A 20,396-nucleotide genomic window follows, 5' to 3' on the forward strand; every position below is an offset into this window, starting at 1 on the left:
TGAATTATTTCTGTTTTATGTTAAAAGATTTCACTTTGTTCACTTTTATACAGAGTCTGTTATACATTTTATAGGTCAATGTCATCCAGTAGAAATATGTGAGCTGCATATGCAAACTACATATGTAATTTCAAAGTTTAACCCAACATATCTAACGTATTACCTTTTCAACATGCAATCAATGTGAAAAAAATTATTAATGAGGTATTTTACATTCTTCTTATGAACTAAATCTTTAAAACTGAGTATGTATTTTATCAATTTGGATTGGCCACACCTCAAGTATTCAATAGCCACATGGGCAAGTGGCTATCATATTGGACAGAGTAATTATAGATAGCCAACAAAGTTATATGTAAAGATACAGTGTATAACCATCTACAATAGACACATATCATTTAGTAGAACTTTTATCTCATATATTCCTGTTACCCTTTTAGAACCCCAGTCATCTTTTAGTGTACTTGAAAAAAACTTCTGGAATAACTAGACCATGACAATAATTATGCCAACTCTATGAAAACGTTTTTGCTGCCATTTTGTTTGGCCCTATGAACTGACCATAGACAAAACAACTGCTTCTGGGCACCAAGGTGGACACAGACTCAGGAACTTTCATAGTCTGGCAGCTAAAGAGGTCTCTAGGCCTCCCCTGGCCTGCCTGTACCACCCCAGTAGAGGGACAGAGCACTAATTTATAAACTCGGATTTGGGGCGAGAATGAAAGTGTCTGAAGCAATTAGGTTCGGGTGCGTCACATGACCAACTTCAGCAGCATCATCATCTGACCACCGTAGCTCACTCTGTAGTCGGTTTCTCAAAGGCCCTCCGTGGAGTGAGCTGAGGAATGATGAAAGAGCAAACGGGCTTGTTTTACGCACACGCCTCTCCCTCCACCACGTGTATTCAACCTGACTTATGCCTTCAGAAAAATCTCCATAAAGGGGTTGAAGCTCCAAATCATGATATTTTAAGGGAATAAGTGTATTCCAGCAGGAAACAAAACCATAGGAAAGTCAGAAAGGCAACCCATCAGAAGATGTGCTACAGCGTCCCGGTAAACTGATCGTGGGTTCGCTTTTTTAAATGCTAATAACTAGGCTAGGTTTCTTAGCACCTTCCTCTCCTCACCCACCTCAGCATTCCTCAGATTTTGCCACAAAAATCTTGGCTGAAATATGGACATTTGGTCAGAAAAGGCATGACCCTTTCATTTCAATTTCAACCCCAAACACTTATACACAAGCATTCCAGCAGCTGATCCGAAAACCTCAGAAGGCTTTGGGGCAGAATTATACCTGGTCATCATATTTTGGACACTGCATTTTTTTCCCTAGAAATATTTCATTAGATTGCCTTCCATCACATCAGAAAGTCGGCCCCATTATAACCACCACTGCTCATTATCTTTTGAGAACCCAGATGAAGCCTTCCTGCTTTCCCTTTGGAGATGACAATTCAAAAGCAGCACAGGATGACAGGACAATAGTAACACTCAACTCTCTCTCCTCTCACCATCTGTCGCCGAGACACTGCTTGCGGGCCTTCCAGGCAAGACTGTTGCCAAGGAAACAGCCGTGCACTCCTCTCCCATCCTGTCATTAGCAGAAGGACACTGCTGTGCAATCCTGGGGCCTCTTCTCTCTAAGACCAGTCTTGCAACCTAGAAGTGTGGGTGGATGAACTCAATTTACACCTCATATGGAAACCAGGAGGCTCTCCCTCCACACTGCAAATGCTTCATAATTTTTTTGATACTTCTAGTAGCTGCCTCATTTGAATCTCAAATCCAAATCTCCAATCTAGCCTATTTGTTGGGGTCCAGAGCCACATTTCCAACTGTCTATTGGACAAATGATCCTGGAAGTAATGCATGTACTTCCATTTCAGTATATTCAAGTCCAAATCATCTTCTTTGTCTCGCTCACCCTCCCTGCCCACTCCTCATTCTGCCTAAAACACTTCTATTCTTGCCTTTGCTCTCTCAGAACCCAGACCTGTCCCTCAGCTAACCTCCCAGGGGCCACTCTTGCAGTAGCCCAACTCTCTTCCTTCCACCTTCCAAATACACATCTGGCTTCCAAGGCTTGCATGTTCTCCACCAGAAACATCCCCCACAATGTTCCCTTCTCCATTCCCTTCTCCCTTGCCAATGGCCAGCTGAACTGGAGCAAGTGCCCTCTCACTTGACGTCCTGGACCCTATCTCCTCTTCCTTCAGTCCATTCCCCTCAAGGTTATTGGTGGATTAAAATAAGACAGAGTTGAACGTGCAACACTCTTGATTAAAAGTCTCCAGTGTTTTCCATCACCTAAAATTCAACCCCTCGGGACAGTATCCCAGGTGGCTTAAGTCCATCCAGCCTCCCCCTTTATTTCTGGTTCAGTTTCCCACCCTCCTCCCCCACACCATATGCTCCCATTACCCAGAGCATGACCCTATCACCTGGAAGCTCTTGATTCTAAGCTTCCACTCAGGGAACCCAACCCTGCCAACATCCTCCTGCAGCAATGGTCATTCAGCACCAAGCCTGTGACCCCAGAGTGACAGTTGCTACCTGTCATCACCGCTAGTAGGTTGGCCAAATACATTCTCTGAGCACGCCCATTAGCAAAGTTCCAAAGAATACAGAATACTAATAAATGATGACTCTGTTTTCAAGATATGTCAACCACGGTCACCAAGACAAGTAAATCTCACCACAAACTAGAAGAATGCTTTGGGCAAGGAAGCAAAAGGAGGCCCTTCCTTGCCTCTATTTGCCAGAGGGGGTCCTAGGGGTTCTCTGCATTTCTGCCAATTGCTCAGTTGCCAAGAGGGAGACCCCAGCTCTCTGGCTTAGGACACTGTGGCAAGCAGAACCTCCCACTCCCAGGTGGAGGATGGGACAGAGAACAACAACATCCAGATGCTGCCTGGATACTGCACAGAAAGAGAACTTTGAAGTTAATGCTCTGTGCATCCTGATTTCTACGTCATTGTTGTTAAAGGACCCCCAGGACAGTGTGTCCTATAATTACAAAAGATGATGGGACTGTCACGAACTTGGGGTGTGCTGGGGTGTCAGTGCATGCCAAGACCAGTGCTGAGAGGCCCTGAGAGCAGATGGAGGCATTGGCCAGCTACGGCTGGAACTGAGGGTATGAGAGGATGGCCGGAGCCAGGCAGGAGAAACCCCTTCACTTCATCAGCTCAGTCCAACTGTCTGATTCCAGACTCTAGGCAAGTGACAGTAAGATTTTCAGGGCTCTCTGTGGGAGGTGAGCTTCCCTGCCTGGGAACATCTGCCTGCTTCCCTCCTGACTTTGACACCTCCAGGGAAAAGTGCAGCTAAAAGGTAGATGTGAAAGGAAAAAAAAGCAAACAGAAAAGAAAGTCGCATTTGTTTCCTGCCTACCCCTCTCGCACCCAGAGGCAACTGCAGCTTCCAATGTTGCCAGGAAATCTCTGGAGGGATGGGAAGCTCCCCAGTAACCAGTAATGTTGCACTCACCTGTCCAGAGCCCTTGAGGCACTGCACGGCCTGCTTGTGGGTGAGGCCGCACAGACTCACTCCATCCACCTGCAAGAGCCGGTCACCTGGGAGGGGAAGATGTCATGTCCCCGAGCTCCTCAAGCTGCAGGAAGGACTTGGGAGACCCTGCCCAGCACCTCTCCATGCAGCCTCAAGGAGGAAGCTGGGAGGAGCCCCGACTAGGCCTGAGTACTGGCCCCTATGAACACCTCCACACTCAGTGGTCCAGAAACTTCTGTCATTGGCTCAGCGTAGTTAAGCCAATTAACAAGCACGGCCTTGTCCTTTTCTCAACTTCCCATGAGACTATTTTTGAAAGTTTTTGCAAGTCTCTTACAAGTAACATTCATATCTCCAGGACATTTTTTATTTCAAAAAAAGGTCAGGGAGACCCAGTTGATGCCAGGGACACTGAAATTCTAGTGGAAATGTATGTAGGTAAGATCTCAGTGCATTTTTTAGCTCCATTCTGGCCATTTTGGAGAGCAGTGAAAACTCTCCCCCTTCCTTCAGAGCAATGGGCTTGAGGAAGGGCAGATAGGAGGCTTGCTGGAGCACTACTCCCATGAAAGCCAAATGGCCACAAGCTTATTTTAAAATCTCATATTTTTAAATCACCTGTTTCCCAAGTATTTTGAGCCCCATGTTACGTGTCAGGTAGGTGGGCTTTTCCAGGTGAAGAGGCTGAGAGCTAGAGAGACAATCATTTGTACAGGAGAAAGAGTGAGAGTTGGGCAAGCCTTGCAGGCTGCAACCCCCAGGCCAGGGATCCTCACACCACAGAATGCAGAGCCCATCCCTCACCCTGCAGGATCCGCCCTTCTTTGGCAGCTGGCCCTCCAGGAACGATGGATTTCACGTAAATACCTCCACAGAACACACTTGTGTTAATTCCTCCCTGGAAAATACAATAAAAAAAAAAACTCACCAGCCATTTGCTCCCCTCCTAAAGGGGCTTCCCCAACCTCCCTGACTCAGAGAACCCCCATCTGCAGTGCAACTCTACCTATCACGTCCTATTTATGTGACACCATCTTATATATTCACTTGTTCGTTTAGGCTATATTATCCCCTGAGCAGGAAGGTGAGATGCTCATAAGAAGTATAACAATATGAGCTGGATAAGAGAGTTGTGCTGTGTCCAGCCCAGCACTGGCCCATGGCAGATGCTCAGAAATGAATCATATCAATGCTCCACTTTGTGTCTCCATAAGCAGAGACCAGCAAAGGTGGATACAGCTATGATCCAAAAGGCTGGTGCCTGGCCTGTCCCACACACTCATGTGTTGATCTGTGTATGCAAAGGTAGAATTCAACTACACAGCGTTCTGCAGTTTACTGTTTTTTTAACTTAACAATAGATCACTAAGGTCCATACCATCACTAGACAAAGACCTAACCCTTTTTCTTCTAGTTTTTCCATGCATGTATGTACACACGTATAAAGATTCAGTGGGGTTATATCATCTATGTACAATTTTTATCCTCACTCCTCCAGGGTCCGCCAGATGGAGCTCCAGAATCAAATGCAGTGTCCATGCTGAATAGAAGTCTTGCCAACCTGACTTTGTCCTGGCCTTGGACATGGGAGCTTGAGGCCCCGCTGTGTCCCTGCTGTGGATGACTGGAGACAACCCCACCCATCTTTGGCTTGTGTCCCTGAATCCCCACCCTGCCACCCTCTCCTTATTGTCCAGTGTAACCTTAATTCCAACCATGCTCCTTGGAGTGTCTGCTCATCCCAAGCTTGTCATTAGTCCTCCAGTTTCACCTACAACTCCCATTCCTCACTGAGGCCCCCACAGATTTCCTTGGTTCATCACTTCTGGCGTGCTGCTTGTACCCAATGGGCACTGGGTTATTAGAGACTGGCATATGAGTGTAATGCCCACCAAGGCTCCAGATGAACATCTTTCAACTATTTACTTTTCAAACTCTTAGAAATTCTTACAGTCACGCTGAATCCAAGTGTCCCATCTTCTTTAACCAGCTCCACAAAGTAAATTTCGCTGGCATTGGTTTCTGAAGGTGATGGAGGACAGGAAGAACCAGCACCCTGCACAAACAAACAGAAGGAGAGAAGGTGTGAAGGCACGGGCCCTGCCTGAGCAGATGGCATCTCTTACCTCTCCCTCACTCTCAGGAGATAGAGAAAAAAAATTGCACACTAAAATAATCATAAGTTTCAGGGTTGGGCCAACAGAGGATTCCTTGTATTCCAGGACTTGTCTCCTGGTCACTCCAGCCTTGTTTCCCAATCCACAGGACTGGAATGAGCGATCTCCTTCTAACAGTGAGTATGAATGATGCCTGACGCCTAACAAGGACTCAATCGATTCCCTTCTGTTTCTACTTGAGATGCAAATATTGTTATGAGAACTGAAGTCATTCAGACACTTCCTACACACGACACCATTCAAGTGAGGGCATGCTGGATACCAGACACATAGTAGCTGCCCCAGCAGAAGAAAACCTCGGGAGGATCTTCAGCCATGTCTAGCGAGAGTAGCTGCATGGGTCTCTACTCTACAGTGAGTGAATGCATGAGGGAAGGACAGAAGAGAAAATCATCGACCTCATCCCAGGCATTCTGCTCAGTGCTGTGACACATGATATGTTAAGTCATCCTTCCAATCATAACCTTAATTGAGCACCCACTATATGCCAGGTACTGTAAAAGTTGGGGAGGTGGCAGTGATGAGACACGCATGCCCATATCGAACACTTCTAATGGGGAAGGATCTTCCAATGAGCTGTGCCAAGATGGGGCCACATACTCCCAGCCTTTTGTCCTATCTGCCTCCTTGACCTAGCTTCTTCTTGGTCTGCCTTGTCAGAAAATACAATTAGCACATAGAAAATAAATAGGCTGAAGTAAGCTAAAAAAAAAAATCTTGATACTAATATTTGGTCTTTGACTTTAGTTCCTGACACAGAACTCTCAAATCCCTTGGAATTTTCTGGGTGAGGAGAATGTCTTTGGTTCTAAAGAGTGGACTCTGACTTCCTGTACAGTTTCAGGATGGGGACTGGTGACCAGAAAATCAAACCATGATTAGAAGCTTGGAACTTTCCACTCCACCCAACTCCCCATGCTCTGGGGAGGCAAGAGGAGCTGGAGGTTGAGCTAAAGATCCATCATGTCTGTGTGCTGAAGCCTCCATAAATATTTTAAAAGTATGGGATTCATAGCTGCTGTGTTGATAAACGCATCTACGCAGGAAGTATGGCACACCCACACTCCAGAGGGAGAAGATCGCGCTCTCAGGACCCTTCTAGACTCCATCCTGTGCATCTCTTCATGTGCCTGTTTCCATTAAAAACATCCTTTACAGAAATCAGCAATGGCTGATTTCCATTTGAAACTGAACCGTTTCTGAATGAAACTCTTTTCCTGGGTTCTGTGAGTTGTTCTAGGAAATTAACAAACCCAAGGAGGTGGTTACAGAGAACTCCAGTTTGCAGCCGCGTCGGACAGGAGTGTGGGTAACCTGGGACCAACGACTCGACTGTGGTCTGAAGTGGAGCCGTTTCAAGGACCTAGTCCTTCACCTGTGGGATCTGGTGCTAATTCCAGCCCATTAGTGACAGAATTGCTCGATGTGGAAAATCCACAAAACTGGGGTCACGGTGAGATAAAGGAGAACAGAGGTTCATTCTGGACGCAGGGCTTTGAGGCGGAGTGAGCCAGAAGACACACAGCTGACAGCGCTCCATGGGGCCCAGAGCAAAAGGGAAAGAGATCTGTGGGGCAAGGAGCCCTTTCCATCAGTGAAACACAGCTGGAGGGTGGTGGCCCAGGATCTAAGGCAGACAGTTCTCTGCACCCCGAAGCCAGCCTTTCTCTTCTTCCTCCTTGGTGTGCTGTCAAGAGCAAAGCCAATGAGTTGCAGCCTGAGGGCCAACTAGAGGCCAACAATGCGAGAGGTCTGATTGTCCCTGCATTGGCCGCAGCAGCAGCCAGTCATTACCAGCCGCCGTTTTAATTAGTGGCCGGGGCCACTGAAACCTCGAACACTGGGCCCCGGCACTGCACGCGAAGTTTTCCCTTTTGCCTTTTACATTTTTCTCAATAACCATGTACTGTGAGCATTTATTTCCATTTTGAAGATGAGAAAACTGAGGGTCAGAGAAGTTAAGTAACCTCTATCCGCCTGACGTGGCAAATAGAGAACAAAGAACTTTTGAGCCAAGGCTGCTGGGCTCCACAGCCTGTTCTCTTTACTCCGGGCTCTAGAGTGAAGCAAGAGGATGATTACCTTTAACGGCAGAGCAGACAGCTGAGGGCTCAACCCGGGCATTACGCTCTGAGTCTGAGCCATTTCCAGTTCTTCGATATTTCTCTCCCGGTCTTGTGTGTGTGATGAAAGACTTCCCTGGTGCCCATTGCTCAGGCTGTCTGTAGAGCATACCCCTGAATTGGCTGTGCTGTTCTTCTCCTCGCTTGAGGTATTGCCACAAACACCTAGAAAAACAAGCCAAGAGGAAATTGACAGCCTGGAAAAAGGCTGGTGTCTCGGTGGCATTTCTATGTGGGGCACCGTGTTTTCCTCCAGTGATGGAGAGGTCTTTCATAGCAGCTGGGAGCCGGGTGAGTTTAGCACCTCACAAAACATGATGCATTCAGAGTAGAGGAAGGGAGGATTCTGGATGTGCTCTAGAAGCTTAGATAGAGCTCGTGTGACCCAATTATGAAAACGCAGGAGCAACAGACAGCTATAATGGCAGTTCCCCCTAACTAAGCTCTTGTCATGGGATGAGCACCAAACACACACATACATATGTATCTTTCCATCTGTTTTACATGCCCGCCAGGAAGGTGTGACCCCAGCTCAAACATAAAAAAGCAAAGTGAAAAGGATTAAATCTTGCCCAAGACCCCATAACCAGCATGCACTCTTAAAGCTGGCCTCTTCCAGGGTCCCTGCTGATTGCACCTGTAATCACCCTATGATTCAAAGACCAAAGTGTCCAGTCACTGGGAGCAGCTTTGCACTAACTGATGGTGGACTCCTTTCTGGTGAAGACTGGGCCACTGATTGCCTTTTACCCCATGTCTTACCCGTGAGCTGACATACAGCAGAGGAAAGAACCTGAAGAACCAATAGGCAAAACCCTGGGCAAGGTGATTCCCATTTCTGGACCTTGACTTCCTTCTATCTAAAATAGAAATAATATCAAGCACTTCACAGGGTTGGTGAGGCTTAGAGATTACATACAGAGAAAGATGTTTATATATGGAGAGAGAGGGGGAGAGAGAGATTACAGCTTAGTACTTGGTACCAAGAGCCTGGATATGTGTATTTACTATTCATGCGTTAGTATCAGTGATTCAACTAGATCCCCGTATATACGAGAAAGGAACACAGTTAGATTTTCTTTAAATCTGGATATATAGACACATAAGTAAGTTTACGACTTTTGATACAGACTCATTACCACCCAAGAAGGTGCCCAAATCCAGTGAATGAACTTAATTTAATGAATTAGATTAGAAGTTGTTCAATCCTAAAGGTATTCGGTAGAGAGTGGTGGAGCCACCATTCGGTAATGCCTTATTTCTGGCCATTTTATTCAGATTCTGCTGCCATTGTCCTCTGGCAACGTTGGCAGCATCGGTTCATTTTCTCCCGTACCCTCGACAAGAGATGAGGACAGGACTTACAATTGTATTAAAATGTCAAGCTGTGCAACGTATGTCCTGCCTAATGGAAATACAAGCTAGGAGACCTTCTACGGGTAATTAAAACTCATTTTACTGTAGATGGTGATGACTTCTCCTGAGAGAATGATACCTGTCTTGTTCCTGACCTCCAATCTAGAGCACCTCCCCCAGTAGCACCTCAATCACATAGAAACTCCTGGCGATCAAGCCTCTGCCCACAGTGACCAGCTGGAGTCTCTGTGAAAACATCTTCCTCCAAAGGCGGCAGCTGTGTCGAGGATCTCCAGCTGTGACCAGGCAGTTACTCACAGGTGACAGGTCCCCAGGATGAGAGTGCGTGTAACTCAGAGGCACTGTGGCTGCTCTATCATCTAAAGTTCTAATGTGAGACTGTGATTTTGAGCCTCACAGATTTGGGGTGCCACCCTCCAATCCTAGCTGGCACCCTTGACACAAATGACTCCAGCTCACCTGCATTATGTTTCTCGATTTAAGAAAAGGATGATTTGATTTCTCCTTTCTGTCCCTCCTGTGGAACGTGTAGAGGGAAACCAAGGACAGCTAAAGTAATGTGGGAAGGACAGTGACAATATACAAAAGCCAATACAGCGGTGAGCTGCGGCTGGTATTTTGGAAGGGCTGGGCAGGCTCCTGGGTCAGCTCTAAACACAGGGTGAAAGGCATACGTCTGCGGCCCCAGCTTTGCCGCCTCTCCCACTCCCCGTAGCTGCTGGGCCCGGGGGGGCTGCAGCCCCGGGAAAGCCATCTGGGGATGGTGTGCACACGTGCAGGAATGAGAGAGATTTTTCGGTGGGCACAGCAAAGGGGCAACAACATTCAGGACCCAGCACTGCTGGCTGGTGTGGCTTGAAGCGTTGCTGTGCATGAGAGGGAATTATACAAAGCTCCTCGAGCGCGAGCCTTGCTTTGCAGGCAGTCTGCTGGCAAACAGGATCATCCAACCAAAAAGCAGTGGAGGGCCTAGGTGACTGGGAGGGAAAGAGATGTTAATACGCCCCATCACTTCCATCAAGCCCCCACCAAATCTGCCCCAGATAAACATAGTAATATCATTTTTTGATAGTAGATAGTCGTGTAGTTATCTAAAGGATGAATAAAAACATCTTAAAAAGAGAAAAACAAACCTTTACTCGATTGATCTGTAACACGCTAAGCCTTGGTGAAGTAAGAACAGAATGCTTGTTATGTGAGTAGCCCCCACCCCCATCTCCTTCCCTTTTGATTGCCACACCTATGCCCCCAGCTATGCAGAAACCCCGCAGCAGCCACTTTCAATAAGGACTTGGGTGACAGAAAGCAGATCCTCCCTTCTCATGCAAGAAAACTGGCACCGAAACACGCAATGGCTGCATCTGATAAAGAACCAAGGCAGGCTTCTCCCGTTCAGCAGGACAAGCAACGGTAGAGCCTGTGCTGGCCCTGAAATTGTGGAGTTTATTGATTTGTGCCAAAGCCATTACCACGGGGAAAGTAATGAACAAGACCTCCATGACTTAAAATCCCAGTCCCAGAAGGTAAAGATGCACGCCTGAGAATAAAGAAGACTCTCCAGCTTCTGAAAGCAGATGAAGACATACCTTTTGACTGAGAAATGATTAACTCTATGTTGTCAGGAGAATTCTGAATCATTCTAACAGCCATATCGAATGTGAAGCCCTCCAGACTGATGCGATTCAGGGCTAGGATCTGCCCTCCTGGAAGAATTAGACATCTCAATCATCCCATCAAGAAAATGAAAAAGAGCAATTCCTTAAAGCAGCATCTCTTGCAATTTAAAAAGACATACCTGGTTTGATCTTTTTGGCTTTTTCAGCTGGTCCCCCAGGTATAATAGAAGATATAAAGATGCCAGGATCCACTTTGCCTACATCTTCCCCTTCATTAATCACAAAACCTGTAGTCCAATTATATTAAAGAAGATGATGATGATTTTGCAGCTCAGAGAGGTTGGGTTATTTACTTGAGATTATGCAGCTGATATTTGTACCTAGGCCCTCTGATCTTCAAACAACTCTTTCTACTCTGCCATGACGCATGGAGAAAAGTAGATGGTCTCCCTTTCAGAAGCACAGCTAAAGCCCATCAATGTACATGGATTTTGCTCCAGTACATAATCAGAGATAAGAAAAAGATGATATTTAATCAAGTACTTTCTCTCAGTGCCTTATTTCTTATAAGGTTATAATAAGGTTCTTAGGGGTCTTCAAATGTGGTAAATTGTAAGAGGTGAAAAATATTGTCTATTCTTCTCCATCACTAAGAATTTCAATATACTAAGATATGGTGTTAGGTGAAAAATTGTTTTTCTACCTTGTTCTTAGATTTTCAAGATACACACTCCGAAATCTTATAGGATCTAAAAAGAAACTTTTGTCCCCAAAGTCCCATTACTCATTAGGGATATTTAAAGGGAAGAAAAAGAAGTGATCACTGAAAAAAGGCAAATTGGAAGAGGACAGGCAGGAAAAGGGAGTAGGAAAGTCTAAAGGGAAGATGGTACACACTTCCTTTCTGCCCAGAGAGAGAGAGACTGGGACTCCTCTACCGGGGGCCCTCTTACCAAAACCACGGTGTGGGTCCCGGCTCAGAGTCACATGCACAATTTCTCCATCTGGTTCAGCTATAAAGCTCCTTCTCCTGTTATTTCGTGATCCTAGATATGAAAATAAAGCCACACATTGTGCTTTTTCCCAAAATTATCTGAGAGGTAATGCAAAGGGTGTGAACAGCATTTCACACACACACGGGTGTGCACGTGCATAATACTGTGCACCGACCACAGAGCACATACCGGATGAGCTCACTGGGCCAGCGGTGGCTCATCAAAAGCAGAGGAAGGCAGGGTGGGCCATGTGCTTGTTCTGCACGACTTATTACAGCTATTCTTTTTCTGCACTGGTCTTAGGATAAGACAGAATTTGAGCAGAGGTGACTTTGCTGACAGGGCTTCCCAGAGAGTACAATGGTAAAGAATCTGCCTGCTGATGCAGGAGATGCAGGAGACATAGGTTTGATCCCTGGGCTGAGAAGATCCCCTGCAGGAGAAAATGGCGACCCACTCCAGTATTTTTGTCTGGATAATCCCATGAACAGTGGAGCCTGGAAGACAACAGTCCATGGGGTCACACAGAGTTGGAAACGGCTGAGCAACTGAGCCTGTACAACCCTGCTGACGATGAAAGCCAGAACTAAAGTTGAGCGCAGAGATGACACAGCAAAGCCTTCCTCTTGTTGGCCCCTCACCACCAAGCGTGATGTGGCCTCAAAGTCCAGCGGAGGCACCCTGCAAGTTTGCCCCCAGCTTGGGTCTTGCAGGGGACTCAAGACAGAGCCTTAAGGGGCATTCCAATTCTGACCACAGAGCACATGGACAAATCCCCAAACGGTAACCCACCCCTCAAAGATTTCCACATCACGCCCTCCCACAGGGCACCATAATAGGACTGGCACACAGGTCATGTAAAGAGCCTCCTGGTGGTATTCCAGATTCAGCCCCCAGGCTTAATGCTCACAAATAATATACATATTAATATTTATCAATATGTATATTAATATCTTCATAACACAAATATCTTCTCTAACTCAGGAACTTTTATGTCCCACTGGGGACCTTCCTAGAGGATATATGACGAAGAGGGAGGCCGTCTGCCCTGATTATGTTTTCTGATAAGAGAAAGTGAAAGTGTTAGTTGCTCAGTCATGTTTGACTCTTTGCAACCCCATGGATTGTAGCCCACCAGGCTCCTCAGTCCATGGACTTTTCCAGCCAAGAATACTGGAGTGGGTTGCCATTTTCTTCTCCAGGGAATTTTCCAGGGATTGAGCCCAGGTCCCCCACACTGTGGGCAAATTCTTTACCATCTGAGCCCCCAGGGAATAGCCTTTCTGGTAAGTAGTGGGAGATGATATTCTGGGACTGCATGAAGAGTTGTAACAAAAATGAATGAAGCATTTTTCTAACCATGCCTCTCCATGGCAGGTATTCCTCACACTGGACCAGAGTGCTCAGAATCTTGGCCAGTGCTCACACATTTCAGATCAATGTGCCCAGCCCAAGCCAAAGGTGGACAATAAGGGCTCTTCTCAACCATAAGTACTTTTGAGATTAATGGAAAAGCAAAAAGACTGTGAACATTGTTGGAGAAGCAAAATGAAGTGATGGCAAAAGACTGAAAGCAAGCTTAATGGGTAAGGTTTCCTTTACCCCTGCTTGGCCGATGGTTGGCCTGTACCTGTGCGCATGCTCTGAGCAGGCTGCCTAGAGAGAGGGTCACAAGTTGTTGGCTTCTGAATCAAACAGAGGCGCTCCAGCTGCTCTCGGCCAAGGCAGGGGCTGTGGGGAAAGACAACAAGTTTAGACAAGAGGCCCCTGGGAGGCAACTTCCCACCATTCAGAGTATGTGTGGTGGTCCCATGCTCTATTGGTCAGCAGATCTCTAGATGCCATCAAAGGCTGACCTGGTTATTCCCTTTTCATGGAAAGTTATCAGTAACCTCTGATGAAAGAGATGGGAATACCAGACCACCTGACCTGCCTCTTGAGAAACCTGTATGCAGGTCAGGAAGCAACAGTTAGAACTGGACATGGAACAACAGACTGGTTCCAAAAAGGAAAAGCAGTACATCAAGGCTGTATATTGTCACCCTGCTTATTTAACTTATATGCAGAGTACATCATGAGAAACACTGGGCTGGAAGAAGCACAAGCTGGAATCAAGATTGCCAGGAGAAGTATTAATAACCTCAGATATGCAGATGACACCATCCTTACAGCAGAAAGTGAAGAAAAACTAAAGAGCCTCTTGATGAAAGTGAAAAAGGAGAGTGAAAAAGTAGGCTTAAAGCTCAACATTCAGAAAACGAAGATCATGGCATCCGGTCCTATCAGTTCATAGCAAACAGATGGGGAAACGGTGGAAACAGTGGCAGACTTTATTTTTGGGGGCTCCAAAATCATTGCAAATGGTGACTGCAGCCATGAAATTAAAAGATGCTTACTCCTTGGAAGGAAAGTTATGACCAACCTAGACAGCATATTAAAAAGCAGAGACATTACTTTGTCAACAAAGGTTCGTCTAGTCAAGGCTATGGTTTTTCCAGTGGTCATGTATGGATGTAAGAGTTGGACTATAAAGAAAGCTGAGCATCGAAGAATTGATGCTTTTGAACTGTGGTGTTGGAGAAGACTCTTGAGAGTCCCTTGGACTGCAAGGAGATCCAACCAGTCCATCCTATAGGAAATCAGTCCTGGGTGTTCATTGGAAGGACTGATGTTGAAGCTGAAACTTCAATACTTTGGCCACCTCATGCAAAGAGCTGACTCATTTGAAAAGACCCTGATGCTAGGAAAGATTGAAGGCAGGAGGAGAAGGGGATGACAGAGGATGAGATGGTTGAATGGCATCACCGACTCAATGGACATGAGTTTGGGTAAACTCCGGGAGTTGGTGATGGACAGGGAGGCCTGGCGTGCTGCGTTTCATGGGGTCACAAAGAGTTGAACACAACTGAGCAACTGAACTGACTGACTGACTGATGTGAGTCATTAAGGGTTGTGAAAACCTGGCATTCATAAACTAAAAGTAGAGGAGATTACTGAGGACTCTGATTCAGCTTTCGATTGAGAAGGCCGGCTGCCATGCAATGTTGCCAGTCCCCTCATGGGCATGTCCTCTAGTGAGAGAGTCAGTTCCTAGGCAGGTTGATAAGGAGTCTAGGGGTCCCCAAGGAGAGAGGGGTCTGGAATTCTCAAGGAGGAAGAAAGGACAAACTTTTTTTCTTTCTCCACATTCCTTAGGATTATATAGCAATAATGTATCCTACCTGAGGACAGTCTCTGGATTAAACCTTCTGGCTAATTCTGTTATCTTAAAATGTAAATTATGGGAGGTCTTTACAACCTCCAGACATTCTTTGGATTATATAACTTCGTTGTTAACACTAGCAAGCGGGTAGTCTTTCTGCTCCCTTCTGATGCCTATGTCAGAAGCTTTCTCTATCTCCTTTATACTTTAATAAAACTTTATTACACAAAAGCTCTGAGCGATCAAGCCTCGTCTCTGGCCCCAGATTGAATTCTTCTCCTCCGGGGGCCAAGAATCCCAGTGTATTCGCGTGATTCAACAACAACCTTTCACTAGCAGGTCACTGGAAGGGTATTTTGCAGTCAAAGCATTCGCAGATGGCCTCGAGTCAGTCATGGCTTCTTTGAGCTTTTAATCTATCAGGTGAGCTGAGCTCACCGTCCCAGTCATCCCCAGCAGTGGGCTGGGCATGTAAATAACACAGTCTTGGAGGCTTCAGACCAGTCCAGATGAGTACCGTCAAGAGGAGAAGAATCAGCCAGCCAAGCCCTGCCTTAAATTTGTAACCCAGAAAATTGTGAAATAGAATAACGCGATGCTTGCTATTTTAAGCCACTGTGCTTTGGGGTTGTTCGTCACACAGTAATAGATAGCTTGGCTTCATCATTACTGATTGGGTTTGCAGTATATGGTGATGCATATTTGCATCAACAGATTGGGAGCCATAATTTTCTATGAATTGCTTTAAGATATAATATATGCATCACAATCCAAATCAACCACCCTTTCCTCTTGCTGAAACAGATGTATAACTCATTCCAAAGAACAGCTCCTGTAACATCTTCATTGCTCCTGTAACGTCACATGCTGCCTGTGAATCTGTGCTATTTTTATTGCACCATGTTAGTGCAATCCAACTGATAGGCTAGTTTAAAATTTATGGATCATTGTGTTATAATGTAGAGTTATGTTGATAAGCTCATTATTTTGCCTTGCAAATTAAATTACAAGTGATTCATCAACAAAGAAAGCAGCAGTAGTGTAGCAGTTAGGAGTGCAGATTCCAGGGCCAGTTGTGTGTGTTCAAGTCCCAAAATGGGAGAAAATAGAAACTACTCTGTAGGGTTGTGAAGGCTAAAGTCTTTGATGGATACAGTATTTAGAACAGTACCTGGTTCATGACAAACCCGAAAAGGTACTACAACTTGCTTATTTCGTCCTCATCAATTTCGTATCATCACCTAGCTCTTTCTCCGCCAAAAGATAGAGCAGCATAGCAGGGAGACATGGGATATCGGCCTTAGAGTGTTTAGCATAGATTTGGCCCACAGACAGCCTTCGGGAAATCTCTGTGGAATTAACTGGTAATTACCCAATGAACACGTACTTCCCTGAGACATCTGACCTCCTTTAAACAAGGTCTTCACGTAGGGATTGCTCCAGAGCACCAAGTACACGGCGGTTCAGGCCCAGAGAGCAGACGTGTCAAACCCACCTGCCTCTGAGTCCTTGGGCCCTTGTCCCCTTGCTGGTGTCCATGGTGAAGTTATCCAGCGACCTGCGCAGCAGGCCCCCCGCGGCATCCTCCAGCCCAGGTATGAACAGCGCATTTTCTGAGCTCGACAGTCTCTGAATCCAAGTGAGTTGGTTGGACTGGGCCAGGTGTGCAAGACTCAGACTGGCCATTTGCACACACTTATCAGAGTCTGAAATGTGGCAGAAACAGATAAACATAAATACCCACAAGAATGATGCTGGTTCCATCACTCTCATGGCAGCAACACATCACAGGCCCCAGGTGCTGTCCTGGCTTTACTTTGTCTGCAGCGAGGGACCTATTTTTCCTCATGCTGGCTCGTGGAGCTGCTGTGATGAGCCCTGAGAATGCCAAGTCTGTCTAGTTAGCACTCACTAAGGAAAGAAAACTCAGACACACAGGTAGGAAGAGACGGGATACCCTCCATGCCCTGGCAGCTGAAGGACTTTGAGGCACAGTTCATGGCAGTGTCACAGCGCCAGCAGAGCCTGGTGTAAAATTAACTGCCGCCACCCGTTCTGCTCGCTGCCTTTACAAACCATCCTCCAAACGTTAACAAATAGGTCTGCAGATTACCTGAGCTCCCAAGACTCCTCTCTGCCCTGTGGAACACAATCTTTCATCTCTACACAGCTTAGTTTCCTTACTAATAAGATTTAAGATCCGATTTTCTGAAATATGAATAGATCAGATGTGTTGTCTTCCAGTTTTAACAACGCCCTCCCTCTCTTCTTACAGAAAGAGGTAACAAATGGTTTTGATGAAATCCCTAACGTGAGCCCAGGAATGTGAGTGACTCTCACCACTTCGTTCGTAAGAAACTGGATTTGATAGATAGATTCCTTAACTTAACTAGGATTTATACAAAGTCCAGTTTGTAATTTGAAAAAAGAAAATGATGACTATGTTCTGACTATCAACAGATGGCACGACCCTGTTACGACCAAGAAGAAAAGAATGCTCAGCCCGTGGCACTGGTGTGGCTCCAAGCTGTGTGTGTGAGCGCGTGTCTGCACTCATATCTAAAGCAGTGAGGTGCCTTCAGTGAGAGCTTGTCCGTGAGCGTTTACTTCCTCTAGGAGACAATCCCCCTAACGCACAGCGGGCCTGGTTCACTGTCCGTACCGCACCCACTGAAAAAGGTAGCTCTTTTTTTCTTTTTGGCCTCACAACATGGCATGTGGGATCTTAATTCCCTGACCAGGATCAAACTTGCACCACCTGCAGGGATCGTAACCACTGGACTGCCAGAGAAGTCCCAAGGTAGCCTTTAAAAAATATTTTGGGGAAACGTTCTGTGTCTAGGAGGCACTCAGCACCATCATTCACGTACAGCAGGCAAGGGAGATGGAGAAGGAAATCGCAACCCACTCCAGGATTCTTGCCTGGGAAGTCCCATGGACAGATGGGGCTACAAAAGAGTCAGACACGACTTGGCGACTGAACACAACAGGCAAGGAAGAAAAGAAGACTGAACGCAATTTGAATATGATACAGCAGCAATGGCAGTGATATCCACACTAGCAGCCCACCCGTCCTGTGTGCTTGTCACATGCCAGGCACAGTGGTAAGCATGTTATCTGTATTGTCTCACTTAATCCTCACAAGAACCCTGTGGGTTAGATATTATTATACCCATTTTATAGATGAGGAAAAGTGAGGCTAAGAGAGAGTTGACAATTTGCTCAAGGTCCCCAGGGCTTGTAGGTGGTAGAGCAGGACTCACTCAGCTGGCTTTATAGCCCATACCAGAAAATGGATGTACCGAGGCCGTGGAGATGAAAACAGCACGGGAGATTCATCTGAGGCATTTCCAGCCCCCTCCGATTGCCAAGGTCTAAAGGGACAGTGACCTTAGCCTTAATTATGGTGGATATTTAATACTCACAGGGAGACACTGTAGAGAAAGAAAGTGATGACAGGGACTCAGCTCAAAAAGGTTTTGTGGGATTTCAAAGAACCCTATGTACAGAGGTTGGCGGTATGGGAAGAAGAGGTGTGCCCAAGAGAGGAAGGCTCCAGAAGGTAGCAGAGGAGTAAGATCACAAAGGGCCTGCATTCCCAGCAGAGTTCTATCCCCAGCAGAAGATGGGGAGCATTGGTGCGCCAGAGAGGAAGCCACAAGGAATCGGAGAAGGGGACTAGGGCAGGACGGCGGCTGGTCACTGCAGGTCTGTGGAGTCTGACAGCCACAAGCTTGCAGAAGGGCCACAAGCACCCCTGAAGCTTTCGGCCAACTGTCTGAAAGGACGAGAAAAGGCCTGTGGTCCCCCTCTGCGATGCTGACAGATTCTCTCTGATTTAATCCTGAATTTATGCACTTGTAGAAGCTCGGTGATTTTTCTCTCACCCCAGGGAATCAAATATAACTATAAAGTAATATGCTTGTTGAGACAATTCACAGAAGAATGACTAAGAAACATTTGGAAAACGTCCAGCTTCCCAACAGTCAAAGAAATGTCAAATGAAACAACACCAAGGAATCATCTCTCCCCATAAATGAACAGAGATAAACATGATGATATGTCTTCCAGCAAAGATGCAGTGAAGCAGGCACGGTGATACTGGGCACGGGAATGGTGCTCAGAAAACCAGCAAAAGCCCTAAAACTGCCCCTGCCTTTGTGTCCCAGATTTAAATGAAATCTAGCTTAAACAAATAATACAAGATACAAAAAAGTTTTTCTCCCACTGATGTTTGCTGCAATATTATTTATGATATTGGAAACTGAAAACCAAATATAAAATCAAAATAGAGGCACAATGAATTAAATGGTTGTATTTCCACACCAATTATCCATCCATTCATTCAAAAAACGTGTGTTAATATTAACCGTCTCCCACTTGATACACCTCTGTTTCATGTTGGAACAGTAAAGGCGGGGACCCTCTCCCTACCCTCTGGGAACTCCCAGCTCACTGAAAGGTGGAGGCAGACACATCCACAAATCAAAGGGGCTGAGCACCACGCGTGAGAAGGTGGAGCCTGCACGAAAGGAGGAGCAGTCAGCTCCATCTGGGAAGGGAGCACAGAGGCGGTTAACTGGCAAGGACTGCAAGGAGCGGATTGTCCTTGAACTTATTCTTGGAGAATCAGACTTATCTTGGTTGTCTGAGCCTGGAAGAGCATGGCAAGTAGAGGCCATGCAAATATTAGATTCCCCAAAATTCCTATTATGGTCGAATCTGTAGTTTGAGAAAACAGTGTATTATGAGCAAGACAGGCTTAAAAGGACTAATTTTGCTAGTAAGCCCATGGAGTCTTTATAAATATTTTATGTTCATTGATATCAGGCAATAAAATAGATACGGATGATGTCTCACACTTTATTTTAGCAATAGCAGGTAAAACATAATTTACATTCATTATTTCTAGCTCCCTGGAAACATCATAGAAATGCTAGTCTGTGACTTCAAAGACATATTTATATATTTGTTTGGTTTTGCTGAAAATAATAGGCCACTTTTATTTTCTGTATTTGGTTCTGCATCTGAATGCTCAACAATTTTGTTTCCTATTTGATCCCCAGGATCTCCAGGATGCCAGGATGCAGGGACGCAGCTCCCCTGTGAATTGACTGGTGCCAAACAAAACCCCTTGGCATGCTGCAGTCTATGGGGTCCCAGAGAATCGGACACGACCGAGTGACTGAAAACAAACAAAACCCCCACAAGCAGGAAGCTTCCATAACGTGTCACGAGGAGCCATAAACATCAGATGTTCATTCTAGATGAGTGAGAACAGCACGTCCTGTTGGGGCACAGCACGAACCCGCTGGATGGGCAGTTGCTCAGTTGAGGACACCGAGGCCCAGAAAGGCAAGTGAGTGTTCACAGTCACGCAGCTAGTACCTGG

The 20,396-nt window shown here is 46.0% G+C and overlaps 1 protein-coding gene across 5 annotated transcripts in view; it reads right to left on the reverse strand.

Moving 5' to 3' along the window:
- FRMPD2 (FERM and PDZ domain containing 2) overlaps positions 1 to 20,396 on the reverse strand; it is a 101,298-nt gene that overhangs the window by 15,551 nt on the left and 65,351 nt on the right. For all 5 annotated transcript variants that reach the window (XM_070364614.1, XM_070364615.1, XM_070364612.1 and 2 more), the window contains 10 exons: positions 16,500 to 16,710; positions 13,433 to 13,533; positions 11,761 to 11,853; positions 10,987 to 11,094; positions 10,778 to 10,894; positions 7,774 to 7,979; positions 5,466 to 5,570; positions 4,319 to 4,412; positions 3,494 to 3,579; positions 1,516 to 1,663 (listed from right to left, as the gene is read on the reverse strand). In XM_070364614.1, the coding sequence (XP_070220715.1) occupies positions 1,516 to 1,663; positions 3,494 to 3,579; positions 4,319 to 4,412; positions 5,466 to 5,570; positions 7,774 to 7,979; positions 10,778 to 10,894; positions 10,987 to 11,094; positions 11,761 to 11,853; positions 13,433 to 13,533; positions 16,500 to 16,710 (1,269 nt within the window). The remainder of the gene's footprint in view (positions 1 to 1,515; positions 1,664 to 3,493; positions 3,580 to 4,318; positions 4,413 to 5,465; positions 5,571 to 7,773; positions 7,980 to 10,777; positions 10,895 to 10,986; positions 11,095 to 11,760; positions 11,854 to 13,432; positions 13,534 to 16,499; positions 16,711 to 20,396) is intronic.

Source organism: Bos mutus, chromosome 28 (assembly GCF_027580195.1).
Source record: "Bos mutus isolate GX-2022 chromosome 28, NWIPB_WYAK_1.1, whole genome shotgun sequence".
NCBI lineage: Eukaryota > Metazoa > Chordata > Mammalia > Artiodactyla > Bovidae > Bos > Bos mutus.